Source organism: Melozone crissalis, unplaced genomic scaffold (assembly GCF_028551555.1).
Source record: "Melozone crissalis strain CALT ecotype California unplaced genomic scaffold, PUWL_Pcris_2 ptg000056l_1, whole genome shotgun sequence".
In the NCBI taxonomy this organism is placed as follows: Eukaryota; Metazoa; Chordata; class Aves; order Passeriformes; family Passerellidae; genus Melozone; species Melozone crissalis.
Genome location: NW_026535834.1, coordinates 4,147,738 through 4,160,299, shown reverse-complemented (window position 1 = coordinate 4,160,299; position 12,562 = coordinate 4,147,738). Strand labels below are relative to the sequence as shown.

At 37.0% G+C, this 12,562-nt stretch overlaps 1 protein-coding gene across 2 annotated transcripts in view; it reads right to left on the bottom strand.

Annotated features, from left to right (window-relative positions):
• The window catches only part of PPP2R5E (protein phosphatase 2 regulatory subunit B'epsilon), a 71,039-nt gene that overhangs the window by 4,036 nt on the left and 54,441 nt on the right, over positions 1-12,562 (bottom strand). For both annotated transcript variants that reach the window (XM_054286823.1, XM_054286821.1), the window contains exons 5-13: positions 10,901-10,993; positions 6,892-7,022; positions 6,748-6,807; positions 5,985-6,093; positions 4,957-5,010; positions 4,811-4,861; positions 3,861-3,980; positions 2,646-2,773; positions 760-861 (exon numbers count right to left, since the gene is read on the bottom strand). In XM_054286823.1, coding sequence (XP_054142798.1) covers positions 760-861; positions 2,646-2,773; positions 3,861-3,980; positions 4,811-4,861; positions 4,957-5,010; positions 5,985-6,093; positions 6,748-6,807; positions 6,892-7,022; positions 10,901-10,993 — 848 coding nt within the window. The remainder of the gene's footprint in view (positions 1-759; positions 862-2,645; positions 2,774-3,860; positions 3,981-4,810; positions 4,862-4,956; positions 5,011-5,984; positions 6,094-6,747; positions 6,808-6,891; positions 7,023-10,900; positions 10,994-12,562) is intronic.

Sequence of the window (12,562 nt, the reverse complement as noted above, 5' to 3'; positions counted from 1 at the left end):
ACCTCTGCTGACGTGCAGTGCCCTTTGTGTTGTTTGGGGGAACCCTGAGTCACAGCCAAAGTATGGCTGAAATGAAGCTGCAACCTGTTCAAAGCTCCTGAAATTTGCTCATTTTTTTCACCTAATCTTTGCATGAGGTGAAACTTTTGAGAAAAGATGCTGCACTGTAATGGAGAAATAAAGATTAGAGAAAATGGGAGAAAAGACAGGAAGGCACTGGAGCTGAACTAATGCCTCTATGAGTGGTGTATTTAATGGATACTGCATGCTGAAAGACTCAGATACAGCAGGACCTCTGAATAAGAAACAAAAAGGCTGAGAGATGTCTCTTTGCTTTAAGAGCCAACAAACAGCAGCTTGGAAAATCAAATCTTAAGGGTTTCCTTCATGTCTCTTTCCAAACCACAGTGTAACTTTTTTTTTTAAGTCTTTAAGCAAAGTGTTACCTTTCAACGCTTGTTTTCCTTTTATTATTGAAGATCTTGATATACTTAAGTGTTTTGGAATATGAAGTCAAAAAGGAATTGCACCAGGAATGTGGATTCCCAAGCCATGCAGTGGATACTGTATTTAATAAGGCCTAAAGAACAACCTGCACACAATCTCACATCCTGCAATGAGAAGCCCAACAAGCAGGCAAGGGCAAAAATGGGGCAGTGTTAATCATGTCTGAAATTCTGCAACTGCACCTGAGTGTAAGGGGAGAACTAAACTGCAGGCCATGTGCACAGCTGACAAAAAAAAGCTTTAAAAAGTTACCGCTGACGATCTGACTTGTAAGTGGCTGTCAGCTCGTCAAACATGGTGCTGTTCATTTCCATAAATGCCTTCAACACATTGTAGACTAAAGCCACAATAGCCCTGTGAAACATGGAAAGAGAAGAAAGAAAGAGATCCATTAGTTTCAGGTGAAATCAAAGGTGAAATAAAAAGTGTCTTCTCTTCGCAGCCTTTCTGTGACCGATTCTGTTCCTGCAAGCATGGTTATGTAAATTCTTCGATTGCACTGAAACTACTTTGGATTAACATACTTAAAGGTGAGAATCGGCTTTCACGTCCCTACTGACTACTGAAATGGAGCAGGCCAAAACTCCAGGGTGAAAGGCAACAACAGAAAGCTATTACACATAACTACAGTCTCTTCCCTCATGCTGTGGAGCAATTCTGAATGCAACTACAGAGATTCAAATCATCAGTGCTGGCACAAGGAATAGAATTCAAACACAAAATGAAAGTGATTCTTATTTCCTTATGACTCTTCTATGAAGCTGAATATTCACTCCATCTATGCAAAATACAAAGCTGTATTTCAAGAGTGATTTCCTTGTGCTCATGCAGTTCTTATTCATTTTCCCTTTCACAGTTCCTGATCCACTACTCTGGCTGTCATATTCAGACCCAGGGCTGCTTAAGAAGCAGCTCCTCAGCCAGGAGGCAGTGAATCAACAGCACAAGTGCCAGGAGCCTTTGGAGCTAATCCTTACAGGACACACAAACCATGTGCCATTTCCCACGCACCCCTGTCTCTCATCTCTTTAAATAAACTTTCATTTTTGTTTCCTGCATGAAAATTTTTCTTATAAATATAAAAATTCTTTAAATAGCTCCTTTATTTTAGATGTGTCATTACCTGGCTCGTGTAACAAAATTACTATGGGTATGGAAAGTCTGAATTGGGATACTGGAATATTCTCATTACCAGAAGCATCTCAGTGCATAGTATTAAAAGGTTGGAGACTGGAAAGTGTCTTTTTGTGACCAGTGTTAAGCTACAGAGGCTTTCCAGCAGCATTAGATTTGTCATGTAAACACACAACCCTGAGAGTTTGACTAGAACAGAACAAAAAGACCAGTGTTTGAAAAGATAAAACATTTTACAGTAAGGTCTCAAAGCAACTGGGACCTGAACATAGCACAGCTCATTAAAAATACTGGCGTTACTAAATGCTAATCATCTTGACTTAGAAAAACTTTCCAACTAAAATAAAGGATGTATGGTATGTCATCTTCCTACAATACAATTTTTCATAAAAACACTTTTTACTAGGCCATTCAGTTTAAAATAAAATTGCCTAATTATCACAATATCAATGCTAAGTAACTGCTTAATTATTGTCATAGAAAACAGTTGTATTTAAATAAATTTAGAAAAAACAACCCAACCTAAGAATATACTGTCTGTTTCATGGATGTTTAAAAAATGCCAACACCAAAAGTCTCCCAGAGGTATCTGATGATGATACAGCCACAAAGCTTTATTAATGCCAACAGATATTCTTCTAGACAATTTAGAATCAGGCTTAAGAGCCAACCCGTTTATAAAAAAACTGCGTAGGAGAAACACTTGATGAGCAACATTTTTCCTTCAATAACAATGTAACATTTAATTTCTTCTTTTTTTCCATCTTGTGAGAAGGCCTATTTTTATCCTACAAAGTAGTGATTTTTGTACACATACCAGTTAATTAAAAACACTGAGACAAGCTCAAGTGCAGACTAATACATTTTGTCATTAACAGAGCTGCACTTGCTCAGAGCAGCTCTGAGTGTGCATCTCTCCCATTCAGATGTTCTGCAATACATTCCCTGAGTTTATCAGTGGGATGTCAAATGCTGAAAGATAAAGTGTAAATGCACAAACTTACGGATTCCAGTGCTCTTTAGAAATCCTGTAAAGGCTGGAAAACATGATGGGAAGTATAACATTTGAGTTCTCCTCTATCAAACTCATGATGTATTCATTATTCCAATAATACAGCGCTCTTTCAGCCACCTTTGAGTCAAAGAAATAAAACAGGAACAGGAATTCAGATAGCTGTAATTTTGTGATTTTCTGACAGAAAAACAAATCACAGAGAAACTCTACAAAGATGAGCTACCAGGAGTCATTAGTTTTGGAATTAAACTACTATGATCAGTAGCATAACATGCATTAATGGAATTAATTTCTATCCTGTAGTTCTGATCCCACAGCACCCACTCTCTATTTCCTGAGCAATGTGTTATTGCTGACTGAAGACTGGGTGCAGACACAGCATCAGTTGAGGAGGGAAAGGAAGAGCAGACAGACTTCCCATCACCCTTTCCCTCAAAATCAGGAAGAGTGCAGTTGGAAAAAAGCCAGCAGTGCTGGGATACCAGGGAAAGGAGACAGGGAAAGGCCCAGGCAGGAGCTGGGGTGGGTAAGGGAGGAGAAATCTTCAGTGTGGGGAAGGTACCAAGGACAGTAATTACCCTGGAGAGAAGCTGGGGGTAGGAAGGAGGATGCTGATCTGAATTATGATTTTAAAAAGGATGAAGTCCAAGGAAGAGCTGAAAAGTCACATCTGTCTTTGTGCCAGGACAGATCACCAGGCTTAATATGGAGACACTACAGGCCATGAACTCTATATCCTCTTCACATATCCATTTACAGCCCATGCATTCCCCTTCCTCCCATTACACAATGTGATTAGAACAGGCTACACAGTTTGTGTCACCTCTAACCAGACACATGGGTACATGGTTAGAAGGAATCAAGCCAGAAAACAGGAACTGCACCAAAACCAGGGAGCAAATCCATCCTCCAGGGTCTATGGGGCCAGCACCTGCCACCCTCAGTGAGAGGGCTCAAAGCCTGCTTGGACACAGGTTAAGGATTTGTGAGGGGCTCAGAAGGACAAGCTCTGAGCTGTAACCCCAAACACCTCTAACAAGTTATTAATGGAGCTCAGACCTAACCTTCCACCCCAACATAATCCTCTTCCACAGAGGACAAGTACTTAAAAACATAACATAGAATAATATTTACATTTGGGGGGCAGTTATGTTTGAAACTGAGACTGTACATTCCTATATAAACAATAACCTTTAACACTGACCTGAAAATGAGGGCTAGAGACACACTTGGCAATTTGTTTAAACAAGGGTTCCTGGATTTTGACAAATTGTGATGGTTCAATTACATCCAAGATTTCCTCCAGCTCTCCTAGGAACATGACCTAAAGACAAAAAAGAAAGCTTTGAATACAAAACCTCCAAATCATCTTGTTCTGCAGAATGCTGGTAACCTCCAAATTCTACTGCTTCAGCAAGAAATGGAAACTTCACTCAGCTCAGTGAGACCCTCTCTCAAAAAATGTCATCAGTTCTACCACTGGCAGCTTTTTTTTGGACTCAGTCCCTTAAAACAAGGACAAGTTTCTTCTTCAAGTGCTGCATTTAAAGTATTTTGAATGAAATTCAGAATTGCACCAGTATAAACATCCATGCTGAAAACCTTGTCTCACACAAAGATCTGAACAAAGGCTCAAACTTCAGTAACTAAGGGGATTCTCATCATTTTACCTCATTTTTGAGAGCAACATTGAAAATAACAGTTTTGCTGTTTCACAAAACCTCACTAGGGAAACTCTGATTTGCATCTGAAACAAAAATGCACGTGTTTAACTGCATCTTTTACATGTTTAGTAGGTAAACACCACAGAAAGTATCTTTCATCCTCACTGGAAAAATACTGTCTTCATATATAAACAATTCCAAATCTAACAGAGTTTTCCAACCTATCCTCAACTATGTTTATTTTCTCCTTTCTAAAATATTCTCTGCAGCAGAATCAGGAATTATTTTGTGAATAGGAACCAGACTTATCAAACTTTGCACAGTCAAAACTGTTTAAAAAACTAGAATTAAAGTATTGAAAAATCATCTACAAGAAGTAATACCAAGATTCACCACAGCATGTGCTATCAACCACGAATTAAAGATCCCTGCTTATTATGTTTTAGAGCAAAGTAACTCTTTTTCTTTGTAATATCAGCATATCTCTTACCTCTTTCTGACTGCAGGTTTTTGGCCAGAATTTCATTAAGCCTCTAATGACCTAAATTAGAAGGAAAAAGAAGTTAGACTTTTTGCTTTTCTCTCTACAGGATAAACCATTCATAGTGAAAAAAAAAGTATGAAAGAAATATTTACTGGTTCTGTGAGTGAGGGGTCCTTCTCCAGAAACTGTACTATGCAATACGCCAGCTGGGAAGAGGTGACAATTTACAAAAACAAAATTAGAACATTTCTATAAAGAAACAACAAAACCCCAACTTTTTTATAAAGAAAAACTTGAGGCAAGATGCTATTCAGCTCTCTCAAACTACATCCAGTTTTAGACTGAGATGCAGAGTTTGCACTGTGCAAATCCATTCAAAGTTCAGTTTATAAGAAACAAGTTCATAAGAAACAACGTTCTATAAAAGAACAAAAATCAGAATAACTTGGGAATCTAAATGCAGTCATACAAGCAATGTTTTGAAGCCTGTGCTACTCTCTTAAAGTGCAACTTTTTACTAATTTTATACAGCAAAGTCATGAGAATTCTTGCAAGATGAGTCGACACAGCTAAAACCTGGAATAACATATTTAGAAAGCAAAGCTTTGTCACCAAAAGAAATACTGAAAATTTTCACTATCTGAGAATGAAAGAGAAAGGCAACAGGTAGCAGCTATCAGAGGAAAAATTACATCATGAAAACTGAAGGTATAAAAAGATGTATGAGAGCATAAAGGCAGTATTAAGCAATCTGTGAGGGAGAATATTAAATGAAAAAATGTGGGTATGAGTATTCAGAAGGTTGCCAGGGTGAAGAAGAGCCTTGACAGGACAAGACTAAGGAAACCCAAACATCCTCTTAGGAGAGAGAATGGGAAAGGCAAACTTGTGAGAATGAGAAAACAGCAGAGAGGAAAACCTTGAGATAGAGCTTAACTACCAAATAAAATTTCCAAACTATTACAGATATATATTATGCTTTTAATTACCTAATCAGAACAGAAGCTAGATACTTCTCATACAAAAGATACTGAATCAATTTTAAAAAAAATCAATTGTATTTTTTGTCCATTTAGAATTCCCCTCTCCTTTTTATGTGCATGTAATTAAATTTACAAGACAACCTTTAAAAATATACATATAATTCTTACTGTAAAGAAAATACTTTCATAATTTCTACCTGTGCATGGAAGAGTGATAAACTCCTGACTGTGTGTAAAGGGATCAGCACCTTCACCAGAAACTGTTTATGCTCTGCCTTGAGAGGTAAAGCAAAACCATTGATAATACTGGAAATGAGAAAAGAAATATTTGTTAGTGTCATCATCACAGAGAACAATACTGAGATCTGAATAAGCACTTTCTAGATTAAAATATATTTAGCAGTCAGCAGCTGTTTACAAACAGCACTTGTAAACAGCTGCTGACTTTGGTCCTGCTTTTGGCCCTGCTTTTATAAACAGTATTAGTTTATATTAGCAGGGCACTGCATATCCAGGTAGCAATCCAGCTCCCATTAGGAATAACCACATAAACAGCTGCACAAACCTGCTGCCAAACAGAGAAGACCTTGTCTATGTGGTCTGTAAATTCATCTGAGCAAGGTGGTCTTGAGTAATTAACCCACCAAAATTAGACTCACTCAAAACATCCCCTCTGCTAAGTGTGCTCAGAAGAAAATAATCCCCCAGCATGTAAGGATGAAGCGTGCAGTGTTTAATGGACTCACACACATAAAATCAACCCAACACTTGGGCTGGAACTTGTACTTAGATATTCTTGGCAAAGATGTGACAGAGATTTGCACATGGGCTTAAAGATGAGCATGTGCACACATCTGTTTTCAGAGTCAGGGATTATCATAATACTTTTTCCAAATCTGACACTACCCTGACGTGTCCAAAGGGAAGTCTGAGTTAGATAATAAATAAAGACTCCTTTACCTTCCTAAAATTTCCAACAGCTCAGCTACGCCATTGAAGTGTTCAGTTTCATAAACAAATCTAAAAAAAGAAAAGTTAAATATAAGCAATATATCAGTTTCCTAAAGGGTTCATAAGTGAAAAGCTCCTTCTTCCACAACTTACCGTAGAAAAATATTATTTATCTGTTTTCGGATAAATGCTCTAAGGCCCAGGAACTTGCCATAAATTCTGTGCAAGACTGTTTTTAGGTAGTCTCGTTCCCGAGGGTCTTCACTGTCAAACAGCTCCAACAGCTGTGTTTAAAGGAAAAAGAGAACTGAAACAGGAGACATTTGACAAGCAGGACACAACAGACTTCTGTAGGAAACGGAATTCATGAAAACACACGAGTCAAAGAATGTGACATCCATGGTACCTAAGCAGTAGATATCCAATATTAAAAAAACCTGCTGGAACCTCAGTATAGCATCATAAAACTCAGAATAATAAATTTGTGATTGCTGCCCTTCTTCATCCCAATAATAAATATGATAAGACAGTTTGCCTTTTACATCCCCCATTCCCTGACTCTGCAGAACCAGAAGGTCCTCATTTGCTCTAACACTTTGTCCTCACAAGGTTGTGTCAAGGTCACATTTTTCTAATTGCCTGTCATTCATATGAAGAGCTCTTAAGCCTTCCTAGTGATTGCAAGGCCCTCATGCTGTGGAAAGACCCAACAGGGAAGTCCATGCCAGCACTGGATCTGCTGCTATGGGATCTCCACCAATTGCCACAAATCAACAGCATCAGAGGGAATTAATCCTTCACTTTGAACAAAATGGTGATTTCATTACCAATGACAATTAAAAAAAAACAAAACAATGAATAAAGAAAAAAAACTAGAAAACCCACATTTACTAAGTAGTTCTTGGTTATGCGAGACTCAGAAGGTGTTTTAGTGTCTGGTACTGCACAAAATGTATCCCAAACACTGACACCTGAAGCTGCATGAAATGAGCAGCAGGAATATCACCAAAATATTGTTTTTATTCCCCTTGAATCCTCTGCCACAACAGTATGAGCTTTCCCTTAGCCACCATCCTCATTTTTTTTTGCAACACCACAACACTGGGTATTCTGCTGGATGTTTGGAATAAATTCAGAGGTAAACATTAAAGCAAAAAGCACAACCAACTGCCACAAATGTGCAGAAACCAGGGAATTTTAGGTAATTTTTAGTAATCAATGGCAACCAGTATCTGTCTTGCATGAAAAAAAGTAACTGAATGACTACTTGTCTTGCAGGAGAAATAGAGAGATTGTCAAACAGGTCTTACAAATGGGTCTTACAAATGTCAGAAAATCATTACAGGAGTGGCAGAAAACAAAATTATCTTAGATTCACAAACAGATAAATTATAAATACCTACAGCAAGTAGATATGTCAGTGTATGCATGCTACACCTGATCTCTGTTAAACTACTGTATAACTCTGAGGAGGTGAAAAAGATAAGAAAAAATATGATTTAAATTTGTTAGGCTGTCTGGGATTTTGCTTTCTAACATCCAGGTCTAGGACTGATGCACACATATCTTCCTCATTGTTTGGAACATTTCTGCAGCTTGAAGTGAGACCTCACTGTATCATCTTTGCAGTGGTGGGGATCTCAGGAGGGAAGTATGAGGTTTGTCAGCTGCCCTCCAGAGGTTATAAACACATTGCTCTCCTCAATTAGTTCTGGATTTAAATAAATAAATAGTCACCTCATCCTTCCCCAAATAGAACATCTCAGCCTAAGACAGCAAACAGCTGGAAGCACTTATGGTTTTTGTTTTCTTACTGGATTGAAAAGTATTTATATTTCCAGTTCTCTTATGCAGATCCTCTCTGGAAACATTGCTAAACTAAGTCTCTCATTAAAAAAAAAAAATAATAATAAGACTATTATTTTGCTATGTCCAATTGGTTTTCAGGTTTCAACAATAAAGTCTTATTTTTATGAATTAGCAGCAAGACTTCCATAATTTATTTTGGCTATTCTAAACATACATAGAAAAAGGAAATTAATTTTCCAAAATAGCAACCTACATAACAGAGACTTGTGGATATATTTGAATAGTATGTCTCTTAGCAACCACTGCCAACCATTTCAAACTGTACATAAGCAGGCTTTAAAAATGAACAGCTACACTGATAAATACAGTATTTTATTAAAACATACAGCTGAAAGCCAGAAATGCAGCTATACTTAATAAAAGCAAGCAAAAAGCAAGTAAATAAGCAAAAAGTTTGAAAAAAGTCCATTAAAAATGAACATTTTCCTTTTTTTTTCATACAGGCATCCTTACTGCCAAGAAACACATCATTAAAATTAAAAAAAAAATTAATTTTGAGAAAAAGCTGATTCCAAATACTCCAAAAGTCCCATTTGTGGTGTCAGTGTCACAAGACACCAAAATGCTTCATGTTCTTAAGTCTCAAATTGCTGTCCTGTGTAAGGGATCTGCAGGTACTCAGGAGTTGCTCCTGACACACAACAAACACAACAGGAAGTGGAAGGACACCCCAATTTCCTACAGCTCACCAAAAAGTATTTACACACATGGAAATATAACTATTTATATGTAGTGTGTATATGTGTGTATATGTAGGTCTGAATAGAACTTTTGCTAGAAAAATGTCAATTTTAAATTGACACTGTGCACAGCAATATAAAAATGTGCATCACCAAACCCCATAAGAACATAGGAATCCTTAGAACTTCTTTGCCTTCTTAATTGTCATACCATGTTTTCTGATATGTAGGTTTTAAAATCTCATATTCCCCTCTTTCAGTAGCAAATATTCTTCCATTTAATAGATTTAATGAAAACTAGCAAGATGTAAAAAGAATTTAAAATCCTTGGTTTAGACCCATTCTCCTGTGCCAAACTGACAGTTTTGAATGTCTTAAAAGGGTTGAGTGGGATGTTGCCAGTCATGACCAAGTTCAGCAGCACAGAACAGGAGCATCTAAGAATTATTTTTACTAGATATTGAAGGAGAGCACATGTATTCATCCTAATGCAATCCTGCTCTATCTAATCAAACCAAAACCAGCCAGAAAAAACCTGTCAGGAGTGATTTGTCATGCATGTTCTTTTATCTCCACCAGGTACTGGATGAACACATTGGTGCATCTTCTTGTTAAATCAGTACTGAGATGAACAAAAAGGAAACCACCAGAGGTTTGATCCAGATGAAAAATGCTATTGTGTTTAGGAGAAGGATAAAGGAAAAATTTAAGTATATCCTATTGCCTTTGTAGGATGAAGAAGGTCTTGTGCTATCAAGAAGAAAACTGAATTATCTTCTTTGAAACTTTGAATGTAAGGACAGAAATTGCTCTGTTCACTCCATTTTTCAGGTATTCTTCATCCAGACAACACAATGAACAGTAAAAGCACAACTTTTATTGCCTGAGCAGTACAGGGAAAAATAAAAGCGCCATGAGTGATAAGGGACAAGAGAAAGGTCTTCAGAAATGCTGAGTCTCTCCTGCCAACTCCAAGTTGCTTTTTCATTCAAGTGACAGCCTGCAAGGAAACTCCATTTTCTAACTAAATAGCAATCTTTCTAAATTCCCCTGATTTTCACAAGCAAGCTACAGACAGCATCAAGCACAAAGTTCTTTCTGACTTTGCAGTTACACAAAAACTCACAAAGGGAAAACAAAACCCAAGTCAGGCCTGTTCTCAAATCTGAAGACAAAAAAATGTATCTGTGGAGTGTCCTGGCTTACCCAGAAAACAAAAGTATCAACAATACTAAGACACATTAAAACTGGTGTTTAAGTAGTCTCTAGATAGAGAGAACAGCATTCTGAGACTACTTGGTGGGAAACTTTTCATTTTACAACAGTTACTGTTTCAGCTCTGTCTCAAAACCAGAAAGTCAAATATTTTGACTGAGGTATTGAAACTGGATCCAAACCATCTATTTTATGTATCTATAGTAACAAGCTGACATATAAACACACACACCTTTTTCCATTTCCTCCATAGATTGAAAACTTTCATTGTAGACGCTGGTTTAGCCTTCTTCTGTTGCAAATGAAGTTATACTTTCAAATTCTAAACTAAATCTTTTTAAAGGACTTTTTTTTCCCCAAAAGCAGCACTAAGCCTTAAAAAAAACACACCAGCTTACCTGCAATACAAATTTCTGATCTATGTACTTTTTGGCAATGCTGGGCTGAAATTCTTGGCTTTCCAAAAATCGTATGAAAAACTCATATACAAGCTGCAAAAGAAAAAATAAACAAAACATGGGTTTAATTTATGACTTGATTACTCTTTATATTTTTAGTATTTCCCTAAATTATTTTATTAAAGATTAAGTGCTTATTTTTCCCCAGTACAAAGGGTTAAAAAAATGGAAAAGATTTTTCTCCTTTATTAAGTTACCACCTTTTAGTTAAACTTAATTACATGAGCTTTTTAAGCTGCCTCTGCTTATTTAACTCCAGTCAAAGACATTTCATCACCAAGAACAGGCACTGCCATCTTGTAATGCTTGTTATCATCTTGTAAAGTTTCCCAGAGTAATTGGGAAGCACATTTAAACTGCCCTCTGAACTGCTGAAGTCACATCAAATACAGACATTACAATTCTGAAGGGGTTGGTGAAACAGTTGGAAATATTTAAATTAAATTAGAAATTGCTTAGAGTAGTGTTCTAGTACAACTTGAAACACAGAAGAAGAATACAAACCAGAATTTATTCAGAAGTTCCTAAGCTACTGTAAAGATTAGCCTCAGGGCAGGAGAAAATCTGCTTATTTTCATGCAATTCCATCTCTACCTAAACTCTTCAGTGGGACAGCAAGACTTTTCATTTAGTGGAGAAAAAGAAGAGTATAAAAAGCAGGGAACAAGGAAGTGAAGTGAAACAGAGACTGCTGTGGCCTCATAAGACAGCAACTCTGATCTGTCACTGATAATGAGCTACCAGCCAGCCATTCTCTTTGCAGAACCTTTTCATGAAGAGCAGCCACTGAAAACTTCTTCCTTTTTGTCTTTAGTAAGTATGAATATTGATACTGAAAGGAGAAAGGAAGCTTAAAAAGTACATTTGAAAATCATTTTAAATTTTTCCATGACAGAAATATGCTGCAAAACTGCTGCTGGTACTTTATAACACTGTTCTCTGACTTCTCAAAGGAAGCAATAGGAAATCAAAAAGCAGGAGTGAGGTTGAGAAGTAAGTTGTGGGAAAAGTGACAGCTTACATAACACCAACATTAAATCATCAGGAAATCAATTCCATTGACTTTTCACAAATACTTTGGTGAATTTCTTCTTGACAATGCTAAGTCATCCACTGGATAAGAAATTCCCTCATTTCCATGCAAGTAATGACTTTTTGAACTACAGCACCAGTGTCACTGAATGTGCTGTTTCCAGGCAGGCACAGCTCCTCAGAGCTGCCTTGAAGTTTTGAAGATTCTTATTTTTTGTGAAATTTAAATATAAATGAGGGATGAACCTACATTTCAAGAGATTCTGAATTAGAGAGCACAAAAGAGTGAAAAAAAAAAAACCCTCACAGGATTGTGCATGCAACTGTAAAATAGAATCCTCATTTCAGGCTGAGATCAATTCTGCTCCTTTGCTCACAAAAACTCCCAAAGCTCCACAAATTGTTACTCAAGCAAACTTCCTGTAAATTTACCAGTGGTGTGAGTCATTATCCTGACTAACACACACAGCATCTTCATCTAGATTTTCTATAAAGGAATTTACTGCATTAGTATCAAGGATATTTTCTCCAGTTTAGTTTATGTTCTTCACTGAAAATTGCAGAATGATG